Source organism: Dermatophagoides farinae, chromosome 9 (assembly GCF_024713945.1).
Source record: "Dermatophagoides farinae isolate YC_2012a chromosome 9, ASM2471394v1, whole genome shotgun sequence".
Taxonomy (NCBI): domain Eukaryota; kingdom Metazoa; phylum Arthropoda; class Arachnida; order Sarcoptiformes; family Pyroglyphidae; genus Dermatophagoides; species Dermatophagoides farinae.
In genome coordinates, this window is record NC_134685.1 from 3540807 (window position 1) to 3553868 (window position 13062).

At 32.3% G+C, this 13062-nt stretch overlaps 4 protein-coding genes across 8 annotated transcripts in view; 2 read left to right on the forward strand and 2 right to left on the reverse strand.

Annotated features, from left to right (window-relative positions):
• The window catches only part of LOC124497792 (uncharacterized), a 24399-nt gene extending 20001 nt beyond the window's left edge, over positions 1 to 4398 (forward strand). For 2 of the 4 annotated variants that reach the window (XM_075734331.1, XM_075734328.1), the window contains 2 exons: positions 1392 to 2604; positions 3030 to 4398. In XM_075734331.1, the coding sequence (XP_075590446.1) occupies positions 1444 to 2604; positions 3030 to 4244 (2376 nt within the window). In that variant the 5' untranslated portion in view covers positions 1392 to 1443 and the 3' untranslated portion in view covers positions 4245 to 4398. Of the gene's footprint in view, positions 1 to 1208; positions 1335 to 1391; positions 2605 to 3029 lie in introns of those variants that run through there. The other 2 variants (XM_075734330.1, XM_075734329.1) reach the window with 2 other exon arrangements.
• LOC124497842 (CCAAT/enhancer-binding protein zeta) lies at positions 4267 to 7289 on the reverse strand. Its single transcript, XM_075734327.1, has 3 exons — positions 7103 to 7289; positions 5677 to 7042; positions 4267 to 5607 (listed from the first exon to the last, which is right to left on the reverse strand). Coding segments are annotated over exons 1-3 (2589 nt in total). The 5' UTR covers positions 7105 to 7289; the 3' UTR covers positions 4267 to 4386.
• Positions 7266 to 10291, forward strand: LOC124497843 (uncharacterized). The gene is made up of 3 exons (XM_047061519.2): positions 7266 to 7675; positions 7734 to 9595; positions 9652 to 10291. The coding sequence occupies exons 1-3, from the start codon at positions 7383 to 7385 to the stop codon at positions 10041 to 10043; spliced, it is 2547 nt and encodes an 848-aa protein (XP_046917475.2). The 5' UTR covers positions 7266 to 7382; the 3' UTR covers positions 10044 to 10291.
• Positions 10292 to 10356: 65 nt separating this feature from the next.
• LOC124497840 (uncharacterized) lies at positions 10357 to 12959 on the reverse strand. 2 transcript variants are annotated; one of them, XM_075734333.1, is made up of 2 exons: positions 12497 to 12959; positions 10357 to 11642 (listed from the first exon to the last, which is right to left on the reverse strand). In XM_075734333.1, the coding sequence occupies exons 1-2, from the start codon at positions 12935 to 12937 to the stop codon at positions 11007 to 11009; spliced, it is 1077 nt and encodes a 358-aa protein (XP_075590448.1). In that variant the 5' UTR covers positions 12938 to 12959; the 3' UTR covers positions 10357 to 11006. The 2 variants fall into 2 exon arrangements, with proteins under 2 accessions (XP_075590448.1, XP_046917473.2); XM_047061517.2 differs by having other exon boundaries at positions 10357 to 11720; positions 11778 to 12596.
• Between the last annotated feature and the right edge of the window lie 103 nt (positions 12960 to 13062).

Here is a 13062-nt window from a genome sequence, read left to right on the forward strand (position 1 = left end):
GATTTCTTTTCTCCACGTTTTTGTTTTGTATTTAATATACATTCAAGTGCTGATTCTTGAAATGGATCGATTTTGTTATCTTTGTAATTCATTCATTAAGTGAGTCAAATTTATGATATTTAGTATGGATGAGATGGTGGAGAGAAGCAGAAAAAGCACTTCATAACTATCATTCGCCACCAACCAACTGGTGAAAAGTATTATTGTTATTTTTCTCAGAATAATAATAGTTTTCGACATTCATTCACAATTCAATTCAATTCAATTCATTCACTCTGTTAACTCATGTACAAGAAACAAAAGATTCTTATTTCGAATAAGTTAAAATTATACGTGATGATTATAATGTGGTAATGTGGTTGTTGGCCGAAAGCAATAATCATTACATCATTACATCATGTTATTTTTTATCATTTTTCACTTGTTCATGGTTCTCGGTCCCCAATGGAATTTGAAGAGAGGAGATGAAGGGGAAAAATTTAAATTTTTTTTCCATTTCATCATCATAAGCATCAACAAATGAAATGCGTTTTCAAACAACAACAACAGAATGGTTGGAAAATTTGTTTCTTTCAGCATTTTTTTTTTCATTCAACTTGACAATTACCGTCGAACGTCAATTCCACCCATTTATTTAAAAAAAACCGAAATATTCAAACAACCCTGTTGCAAGTAATCATTCTGTCTATCTGTCTCTCTTGAGATTTCTTTCTCTTTACCAAACTAACCGAAAAAAATGCCAAAATTGATTCATCATCGATTCTTCCCATATTCACATCACATCACTACTTTCGAAATTAAGCCAATAATGTCGATGATGATGATGTTGACTCTCAAGAGATAGTTGCTGTGTATAATAGAATAGAATATTTGCGATTGTTAATGATGATGAAAATCAGCAAAGAATTTTTTTCGCCATCCACTCATCAAATTGGATTATTATAATGATGATTGTTGTTGTTGTTGTTGTTGAAGTGAACTGAATAACCATGCATGATTAATGCATGATATTCTATATTCACACAAACAGACACAATTCTCGATAATAAAATCCTTATCTTATTGTTATTGAATTTTGCTTCAAATCATCGGCTTTTTTTCCCATTACATAAAACTTTATTATTTCAATGAGGATTTTCGTCAATTTTTCGGATGAGGGAAAAAATGTAACAAAATTTATGAACAACTGTTAATGTTATTTTCTGTGTACACATGTGTGTGTGTATGTGATTCGAACCGAATCTTTGTTTTGCATTATCAGATTGGTTTTATTGCCGATATCAAAGTCCGTTCATCATTCTTCACTCGTGATTATTTTGATCAAATTGTCAAATGTTGTTCACAATTTGTATTCGAATTCTAATTTTTTTTCTTTATTTTTCTATATTTAGATTCATCCCACCTCATTTTAGTGAATGAATGTGAATAAATAAAATAATAATTATGGCAACGTCATCATCGACAATGACAATTTCTAGTAATGATGAAAATCGTCTAATCGAATGGCTTAGAAATAATTGTCTAAAATTATTAACGACAGCCAATTTACAACAACAACAACAAGCTCACAATAATAATGATGATGATGATTTAATAAAAGATAATGAACGGAAGTCCAATTTATCATTATTGCATTTATTAAATAATGATAATCAACGAAAACGACAGTCAACAACAATGACGATGAACGATGATAATGGATATGATACATTCAACCATGATAATAGAAATATTGTTGTATCACCTGTTAGATCACAAGATGAACAACATCGACAATTATCATCATCATCATCATCATCATCACCGGCAATTGGCGGAACTGAATTAAATCCATCCGAACGTTTAATGATAATGTCAACATCATCATCATCGACAATTAACAATGATGTAACAGCTTCTGCATCATCACCATCAATGATAAATTCGATTGATGGTAATGATCCAATATTGATAACGGCAATCAATAATGGTGATCATCATCATCATCATAATCACCATCATCAACCATCGATTGTAGTTGATACTCATGCGATAATTGATACGAATAGTGAATCTGCTAGAAATGCCGTGATATATGTTGGCGTAATATTAAGTTTTTATCTATTGGCCATACTGACAATTGCCATTCAATATTACATAAAACACCAGACATTAGATCCATTCAGTGCCTATATTTTTGGTGGTGGTTGTAGTTCATCATCATCATCGACATCAACCAATAGAGATGGACGTGGTTCGAATTCAAAATCATATAATAAACATCGAGATCGTCGCATGAATTTGAATTCAAATTTGAATAATAATCGTATTATGACTCAAAAACAACAACGGTCATCACCATCATCGTCATTATTGTCACCATCATCACAATCGATTATTGGTGCTTCTGCTGGTATTGCTAGTGGACCCAATTCATTGGCAATTCAATGTAGACAACAGCCATTATCATTACAACGACCATTGAATAATTCTTTATCATCACCACCATCATCATCAAGGTTAATGTTATTCGAACAAATGATGATGACGCCAACAACAACAATGAGAAAATTTGAAACAGAATCGGAACAACAACATGAAAAAAGTGGAGCAAAAAATAATTTAGTAAGTTATCTTTATTTCCTTAAATTCGTATTGCATACTATTATTCATGTATAATTGACATTTTTGTGATTTGCTGAAAACAAATTCAATAAGAATGAGCAACAGAAAAAGAATCAAATTGATCTTTTTTGATCCGATCTAGATGGTTGTTATTGTTTTTGTTGATGAGATAATAGGCACTTATTATTATATTTTATCATTTTTCATTTAGTTTGCCAACATTAATGAAACAAATGAAATAAAAGGAGATTCCCATTCCCATGAGAATCGAATCATGTTTGTCAAATTGTCAATGATGACATGAATGTCTCATGTCAATTTGATCTATTGCTGTTTTTTCGTTTTTTTGAAATTTATTTGATTTGAATTAATTAATTTATTGTTTTTTTCTTTCTTTTGATTAATTGATGTTCATACACGAATAGGATTCAACGATAATGATGACAAATTTTTTAAAACCATCATCATCATCGCCATCAACAACAACAGCAAAAAAATCTACAACATTTGATAGTCATTATAGTCGATACAATGATGAATCGATTAAATCATCATCAATGGCAAATGATGGTTCATCAAATCAGATTGATGAAGGTGGTGGTAGCGGTGGTGGTGACAGCCAAAGAGAAGGTGATGTTTTACATTCTTCACCATCATCAATGATTATCATTCATCATTGTGATAATGATGATGATGGAAATGGTAATAATAATAATCGACAACGACAAATTTCAATCAACATACAACCGACAATAATTTTATCAAATGATTCAAATCAAATTGAAAAACAAAACGATGATATTGATCGACAAGATGAACACGAAAAATTAACCATTGATGAAATGGTTATCGATGATTTTGACGATGATGATGAATCCTGCATCTATGCCCATGATGATGATGATGATGACACAACGGAAGACGATGATGATGATTCCGTTGAGGAAGATGAACAAACAGATTCAAAATTTCGAATTTTCTCATCAAAAAAGCCAACTGCAACGACAACAACAACAACGGCCAGTAATTTGACTGATATGATACAAACAAAGGATCCATTGCCGAGTTCAACTATAACAACAACCACCACCACTACATCATCTCGTAGACAAATTCTTAAGAATCTTTTCTCATCATTCGGTTCACTAGGTTCATCATCGACACCATCACCACCTCCATCATCATCATCAACAGCAATGGTGATTGATCATTCAAATTCATCATCAGTGCCTTTATCAGTGCAATCATCATCAATAACTGCAGCCACTGCAACAACAACCAATGTACAGCCAGTTGTAAAAAAAATTCTAATTCGATCCGTATCATTACGAACAAATGACGATGGATCATCTTCAAGCTGTTGTCCATCATCATCATCCTCATTAAGAAATAATACAAATTTTCAATCAATAACTAGTGGATCATCATCGACCACAACAATAATGGCACACCATGATCTAATTTATGATGGTTCATCATCGGATAAACTACCGAAACTTGTTCGATTTCAACAACAACAACAACAACAACAGAATTCAACAATAACGTCAAATCAATCATCGTCATCATCATCATCATCGATTGTTATTGACAATGGTCATCATAATCATAATCGACGATATGAAGAGACACATTTGTAACAATAAACGTTTGTTCATTATCCATTTATATAAAACAATCGATAATTGTTGCATTTTTATTCATTTTTCCTTTCGTATATCATATTATCATAATCATATGTATACAACAACACTGCAATGAAAAAATGAAATAAAATAAAATTCATTTCATTCGTTTATTCATACGTCGCAGATTTGGACGATATTTTTTCTTTCGTTTGACATTTTTTGTTGATTTTCTCGATTTCGTATCATCGTCATCAGCTATGGCCATTTCATAGTCCGAATCGGTATCATTTTGATCAAGTAAATGATCAAATTGCTCGGCCGATGCAAATATATCGTTTGTAATGGATGAAAAACCATGTTTACCTTTGAATGGTGCAGCATTACGTGCACGATTTTTGCCTATTTCTTTACGTACAGCTGGTTGTTCAAAGTCTTCATCATCATCATCATCAGTTTGATTGGTGTCGCTTGGAATTGATTCATCAGCGTCATCGTCAAAATCTTCCATATCGAAATCTTCATCATCAAATTCTTCATCAAAATCAGCCTCATCATCATCATCATCATCATCATTGATCGGTTGTTTTTGTTCCATAGACTTTTTTTTCTTTTTAGATGTTTGTAAATCTTTAGCGAAATCCATACTATCATCACCGATATATTGTTCATAATTATCAAGCAAGTCATTAAATTCTAGACTGGTCACCGATTCAATATCACTTTCCCCGTCATCGTCATTCAATTTATCCATTTTCATCAGTTTTCTTTGCTGTAAAAATTTATAGATGAAACGTTCATCAATCGGTATCTGTTGTTCGTTTTGTTCGACATAATCTTTTGAATTGATATTCATGGTTGATGAGGATGATGATGATGTGTTTGTAATTCGACTGAAAACTTTTCCAACATCACCACCACCATCATCATCATCAATACGTTTAGGATTTTTAAATGAAAAACGGTCCAAAAAATGTTTGAGGCTAAAATCTTCCAATGGATCACCATCGTATTCGAATGTTTCGTTGTTGATTATTTTCTGGGCAAACATTTGTATAGTTGGATGGAAATGATTTCGTAAAGCAAACAATTCCCAACACGGTTCTTGATCGGCATTTGCATATAATGGATTACGACAATCGAATTTATATTTCTCATCATTTCCATTGTTCTCATCCTTCGTTTTGTCCTTTAAATCAACATAGACCCAGGATTTAATTTGGCCCTCTGAGTTTTTCTCATCATCATCTTCTCCTTTGTTGAGATTTGTATCACTCATAGGGACAATGTCAATTTTGAATCCTTCTTTTGTTTTCAACAGTTCACCAATAAGAATCAAAATGGCTATTACAAATGATGATGATGAATTTAAACATAGCTGTTGAGGTTAAATATAAATGTTAATTAATCAAAAAGAATGATTGATTTTCGAAAATTGTAAACAAACCTGTAACAATCGCTTGATGAATGCCCGTACTCTAGGTATGATCGGGTCATGTTTCAATGATCGATAAATAATGTTCAACAATAGATTCAACTTGCTACATTGATCCAATGTTGTATCCAATAGAAAACGATACAATGATGAATAGAAACGATCAGTTAATGAACCATTTTGGGTGAATAAAATCATCTGAAACATTAATGACAATGTCTGTATGGCTGTATTGCGATTAACATAATGTATTAGTCTATAGAAAGTATTCAAATGTTTTTCAATCATATCCGAATCAAGTTTCGAATATGGAAATGCACGTGTTACCCCAGTTAATAATGCGGACATTGTTTTGCTGTTCACTTGACCTAATTTCGTGCATTTAGTAAAAATGGCAAAATAAATCTGTATAACATGATTGGCTAGTTGACGATCAACACTTGATTGGTAAATGATTTCGCTTAAAAAACAAAGACAATAATATTCAGTGCGAGCAGTTATATTTGGACGAAATAACAAACGTTCAACTTGTTTCACGATTATCGTTTTCATCTGTGAATGGTGTTGAAGAATCTGTGCCAATAATCGTGCCGTCGTCGATGCTATACGTGGGGTTGGATCGCCCAATTTGTTGATCAAATTTTCCAATAAAAACTTTTCCTGTTCCGGATTGTTTATGAATAAATCATACAAGGTTCGAATGGATTTCATTTTCAACGTATCCAGTGTATCATGTGAACATTGAACTAATTGTTCCAAAAATCGACGATAAAATGAACGTATTTGATCTTCAACGTGTGCGATAATTAGGAATTTGCGTCGATAAATGTTATCATTAGTGACAAGGAAATCCTGATCAGCTGAGTTGATCAATTGTTCGAATGATTGTAGTTTTTGATTGGGAATCAATAGATCACCAATGAAAAGATCACGTACCGTGTCGATAGCCATTATACATTCCCGTTTTCCTTTTCCATTCACAAAACGTATCAATTGTTCTAATGAACGAAGATTATGTACAATTGAATCCTGTATGAGAACGGTATATGCTGCCAATTTATCCTGTACGGTGCCATTCGATAATACCGTTTTGATCCATTCAAAATCCTGTGCTTTTGATCCGTTTTGTTTTTGTTGATCATAAATATAATAGTCACATTTTAACAATTTAATTGCCTCAGCACGTAATTCAGTCACATGATCATGACTTGATCGCAATGATTGATTTAAATTGGGACCAATATTATCCACAACTCTTTGTCGATACCATTTGGTTCCTGTTGGTATCACCAATGTCTGTTTTGCATTATTATCATGATTTGATTTTGTCCGTTTCGATGGTTGATTAGAATGATGATGAGACATTTTCTTTGGATTCCTGTCCAAAATAAATCCATAACAATGTAATTGATTTTTAAATTTACTCACTGAAACTTACATTTTATTTTATTTTATTTAGTTGGATGAAATTTAAAAATCATTCTTTGATGTAAGAATCTGATAAAGTTTCAAAAAACAAACCATGTGGATTCTCACGTGATATGAATCCGCGGATTCTTGGATTATTTATTCATATAATACGTAATATGTTAGGTTTATTTATATTTACAAAAACAAAAGAAAACAGATCGAATCAATGTTGTATTTTGTTGATTTTATTTTGTCTGAGAAAATGATTCTCATTCTCAAGAATTAATCGATCATGACCATCTTACACGATGATAATGGCAGGTAAGAAGAATAATGCACAACACTCGACGTTAACATTGGCTACTCATTCGACCATACAAAATGTTGAATTAATTTTGGAACGATTTTTCGATTATCATATAACCTATCAATGGGATAAGGCCAAAGAATATATTGAACATGAACGTGATCAATTTCGTGCCAAAAATTCACATTCAATATTGACATCGATGTTACACTATCTGGCACAATTAATCATTGCTGATCGTAATTACTTGACATTGCAATTTTTCTCAAGTAAAGTATTTCAACGTAAAGATTTGTAAGTGGTTCAAAATGTTTGTTCAAAATGTTCTCATTTCTTTTTTGTTTAATTCTAGGTTGAAATCAACATATGATAATCTGAAAATTGAATTTCAACGTCTGGAAGAACGATCTAATCAATTATTTTTACGACATAATTTTCATCTACTCCCATTTCAATCATCGTCATCGCCAATTCATTCAAATTCTAATAATGGACAACAACAAGTTGCATCGATTGGTGGTTCAATCGGTTCGATTAATGATGTTGCCGATCTAGTTGTCGAAGAGGCTCTGGCCGATGATAGTGAACCAGCCAAAGAGGCACTTGATTGTATCGATTTTATTGAAGCCGTGGACAATGAAAACAGCAGCCGACAACAATCGCCAATATTTGGTACGAACGCAAATCTTCAGTCATCTAGTTTAGCTCGAGATCAATCATCACAAAATACAACAAAAAGCACTTTTTTCTCTAAATTATTTCGTCGATTCTCTTCTACACATTCAGTAGATAATGTTGGCCATTCAAATCAGACAAAATCATCCGAAATGAACGTGCCTATTTTCGAAAGTCTTGCAACGGAAGAACTGACATCATCGATACCACCACCACCACCACCAGCTCTTCCGATGAATTTGGATTCATTCAATCATCTTGATTCTTTGGATCAATTTGCTGGACATTTATGTGGTCAATTAATTATCTATTGTAAAGTTCGTGTCGAAATGATTGATTTTTATGAACGTTTAGCTACGGTCGCTGGTAGCCATCATCAACATTGTCAACAACAGCAGCAGCAGCAGCAAACTATTAGCAATAAATTCCTTCAATTGGATGATTTTTTACAAACCCTAAATGATATACATTCACGTGCTGAAGATTCATTTCATCATCCGGTATTGACTCGATTGAAAATAATGTTCATGTTTGAATGTGATATAATGTTGGCGTTAGTTCGTGGCCATCAATCAATACAGCAATGGCGTTATCTAGAAAGTTTATTCGCATTACAAGAAGCACATAATAAAATTGGTCGTTTAGCTAACCCGAAAGAATTTTTCATTGGAAATCAAATGCTTTTATCAATGGTAGCCGGTAATGCTGGATCCAGTGCAGTCATTGTAAATGGACCACCATCGTTTCGGCAAAATTCACTGCCGCCAACAACAGGTGGTCAACAAGCTAAAGTAAATCAAACCAGTGCTAGTAGTGGACAGAATAATAATCAGATACCATTGACAGATTCAACTAGTTCGAGCCCTAGTGTTGCAAATATAAATACTATGGGTGGTCGTCCATATTCACCATTATCACCGAATTTTGTTTATCCAAACACTACTACCGGAACATCTTCATCGTCATCATCATCAACATCGACAAAATTTCTATTTCGTACCATTCAACAACAACAGCAACATGATTCCGGATCTTCATCATTGGTGTTGTTGGATTCAAAATCGATACCATCATTGATTCAATGGTTCAATCGATTTAAATTATTTTTATTGTCAAAATATAGTTTTTATTTTCATTCCTTATTGATGATTCATTTGACACCGATTCAATCAAGTGGACCATCATCATCATCATCATCATCATCGACAACAACTATTGCTGCTACATCATCATCACCATCATCGACCATAATACAATCAATGACATTGACAAATTCTTTATCTTCACTGATAAATCAATCGCAATATTCACCAACATCAAATTATCAACAAACGGATAATTATATGCGTAATCTATTTGCAAGACATGGTAATCACAGCAATCAGTTTTGTGATTTTCATTCGAGAATTGTTCAATTTATACGTAAAATTGGTTCAGATTTTCAATCATGCATTGTGCTTGTATGGAATATACAGGGAAAATCAAATGCTTCATTAGCCGGTTATCGTGCGCCACACATTGATTCGGTTATTGCTCAAGGTAATCATATCGCGATAGAGATGGATAGAATTTTGTAATTTACTTTCAATTCGTAGGTCGTAGTCCATTGCCAATAATTTATTGCTATCCATTGGAAGCCAATATGAATCGTCATCCATTCTTGATAATGATAATGGAAAGTCATTCGAATGAATTGAATAATAGTGATGTGGTTGTTATCGAACATGATCGTAATGGACCGCAACAATCCACAACGACAACAATTGATTCGAATCATCATGGTTCGATTAATTCATTATCCACTCTATTGAATGGCACATATTTTCTTACACGACCAGATCCGGATATGACATTGTCATTAATAGTGGAATCTAAACGGCCAATAACTGAACGTGATCAAAACTACATGCAATTCTTCATGCAAGACCTATCATTATCATTACGCGATACGAAAATTTTACAAAGTTTTCGTATGGCAAAATTTTGACCATTCAATCAATCAATATTGACTCTGGTTTTTTCCTAACCAACAAGTTTGTTTGACATATATTTTATTTAATGTCTGTACCTGTACCATCTTTTAGTCTTGATAGATTATTTTTTCATAAGCACATAACGCAAATTAACGGTAATTACATATTGTCATAGAGAAAATGGTTTTTATCGTCATTTTTCAATCAAACATGCGTTTTATGAATGATAATGATCTTAATTAATAAAAAAAAATTTAACGTTACCACGCCACCAATGTTGGGTGTTTTTTCCAATGAATGTTTATTGTACATTCTGTTTGATTGTGATTGATTGTTACAAACCTCTATTGTATTTGATGTGTACCTACAAAATAATTATCAAAATGATTAACACCCAGGTATGTTAAAAATCACATTAAAAAGACTAACTTCAACGTCGGAACATTTGATGGCAATGAAACCCAAATGGAAACTGATAACAAACAAAATGAGTGATCAAGCACAGGTTGAAACATCATTCACATTTTTCTTTTGGCTCTTAATCATTTTATTATATTTCAATGATTTCAATGACAAAAAAAATCAATTCCAATTTTTATTTATGAAAAAACCATTGATTACCATTATAATACAATGTTTGTTATAATTTTGCATTCGTTTCGACAAAAAAAAAAAAAAAATAATAAACGAAAACAATAGAAGAAGTAATGATCATGTTCATCTCAACAAACATTGTGTGTGTGAATGATGACAAAATTTTAGTTGATTATATATATTATAAATTATATAATAATGTTGAAATTAAAATATCAATCATCATCGTAATGTTGTTAATACCTGATGATTGTCAAATTGTTTGAAAAAGGTTATCCGGTTTCTTTGAATTATATATAGAATGAACGATGCTGTTTGTTTATCTTGTTTTTTTGTTTTTAATGATGATGATGATGATGAAAAAATTGATTCATATTCATGTTTCAATGTTTAGTTGCGGCTGCTGCTTTCAAACGTCGTGCTTGTCGTGGACCAACCGTTGTTGCTGCGTATAAATTTGCAAATTTACCAATGGATAAACCATTTTTATTCTGTGGTCCATTTGTATTATGATTATTATGATGGTGACGATGGTGAGAATTGTGGGCATTTTTTTGTTCATTTTTCTTTCTATTACTTGATGTCGGCTTCCGGCTTGGATTTCGATATCCTATCGTTGAGGACGACGACGACGATGATGATGATGAGGATGACGATAATGATGATGATGTGGTTGAATTGTTTTGCTTTTTTTCATTTTCGAAATCTTTAATCAATTCGGATGAAATGATATTTTCTTTCGGTTCCCATTGATTATAACGACTAGACCAGCCTTTCCATTCAACGAGATATTCGATACGACCATCGGATGTTGTACGTTTATCTAATAAACGTTTGACTGCATACACATCTTCACCATCGATTAGTCCTCGTTGTTTTGACAACGATTTTGATGATGATGGTTTGTTCAAAGAATTTTTCGGCTGTCTTTTCGGCTTAGATTTGGATTTTGTTGTTGATGGCTGTTTTTTCGTTGGCGATCTTGTTGAAATATCAAATGCAATGGCCACCGCAGCATTCTTTGCCGATTGTCTTTTACTTTTAGTGCTCATGTTTTGTGCTTGTGTTTGCAAACATGAATCGATTGATTGATTTAGCTAAATGGTAATGGTGATGAGATCAAGGAGAAAAAATCGATAATCATAAATACAAACTTGACGAAACGAATGCCGAAAAAATGTATCGATTTGTTGTTGTGATATTAGGGATTGCAAGTAATATTTACGTTTCCATTTCACCCGTACGAGTGCTTATAATGATAATCAATCAAAAACATCAGAATAATTCCAAATTAAATTTTATAAAATTCGTTTTGTTTTGTTTTGTTTTGTATTACAATCAGTTTCTTGAAACTTGAGCTGATGATTTCACTAAATGGCGGCTATTACACACACACACACACACACCACACATACACACGCACAGTAGAAGCATAATACACAGCGAGTTATTGAATACATGATGATCAACAAATATATACCTCTATTTATATCTAATGAACATGTTCGGGTAATTATGGGTATCGTAGAATGATTTGAAATAAAAAAATTCCATTCGAAATGTTGAAATTTTTGATATTTTTTCCTTTTGGTGATTATCGACGTGAATATAATATGGTGCATCACTTGTTAATTATTGGTAGCTGATGAACGAAAAACAAAAAAAAAACAAAAAACAACAATAATGATTGATTAATTTCATACACCAAAGTCATATGATCAAATGAAATGAATTCACACGGCTAAAAATATGGATAATCGTGATTATTGATATTGATTCGTTCAAACTTGTTCGGATTATTGTTTGCTGAGCCTTGATAATATGAATCGAATGAAGGCCAATTTGATTGTTGTTGGAAATTGTTGCTGAAAACTTCAGGATATTTTTGATTCGAATTATCATTCGGGCCAATAGATTTTTTATGAACTGATCGATTATAGTTTGATTGCAGATATTCACTTGATTCTGGAGGAATCAATGAATATTGTAATGACGTTGGTGATTGATGACTGTTGTGGTTTGTTTGTTGTTTTGATTTTGGTTTTGGCTTTGACTTTTTCTTTGATTCAACGGCCTTATTCTTCTCTCCTAATGTAAACAAAGAGAATCCACCATTCACCGGTAATTCATAATATAATGTTGATGATTGATTCACGGATTCCAGTGAACGAATTTTATGTTTTAAATATTTTCGGTGATTGGATAGAACGGATGTATCGAAACAATAACCACGACGACCATTTGATTTTTGATTACCGTGATAACTGTTGAGAATTTGTTTCAATTTTTTCTGTCCATCAATTTTTTCTGTCATCCATGTATCAAGTTTATTATTATCAGTCATTTTTCAATGTTGATTCACTTTTTATTCAATTTAATGAAAATTCTGGATGATGAACAAATAATGATAATGAAAATGTTAAATGAATGGTAAATGGA

Excerpts from the sequence above, each read along its gene's own strand:
- LOC124497842 (XM_075734327.1), bottom strand. Across the intron at positions 5,608-5,676 it reads TCATCAAGCGATTGTTACAG|CTATGTTTAAATTCATCATC; the intron begins GTTTGTTTACAA and ends TAACCTCAACAG.
- LOC124497843 (XM_047061519.2), top strand. The coding sequence starts at position 7,383 with ATGATAATGGCAGGTAAGAAGAATAATGCACAACACTCGACGTTAACA. Across the intron at positions 7,676-7,733 it reads GTATTTCAACGTAAAGATTT|GTTGAAATCAACATATGATA; the intron begins GTAAGTGGTTCA and ends GTTTAATTCTAG. Across the intron at positions 9,596-9,651 it reads TGATTCGGTTATTGCTCAAG|GTCGTAGTCCATTGCCAATA; the intron begins GTAATCATATCG and ends TTCAATTCGTAG.
- LOC124497840 (XM_075734333.1), bottom strand. The coding sequence starts at position 12,937 with ATGACAGAAAAAATTGATGGACAGAAAAAATTGAAACAAATTCTCAAC. Across the intron at positions 11,643-12,496 it reads CGAATCAAAAATATCCTGAA|AATGCTGCGGTGGCCATTGC; the intron begins GTTTTCAGCAAC and ends CAATCGGCAAAG.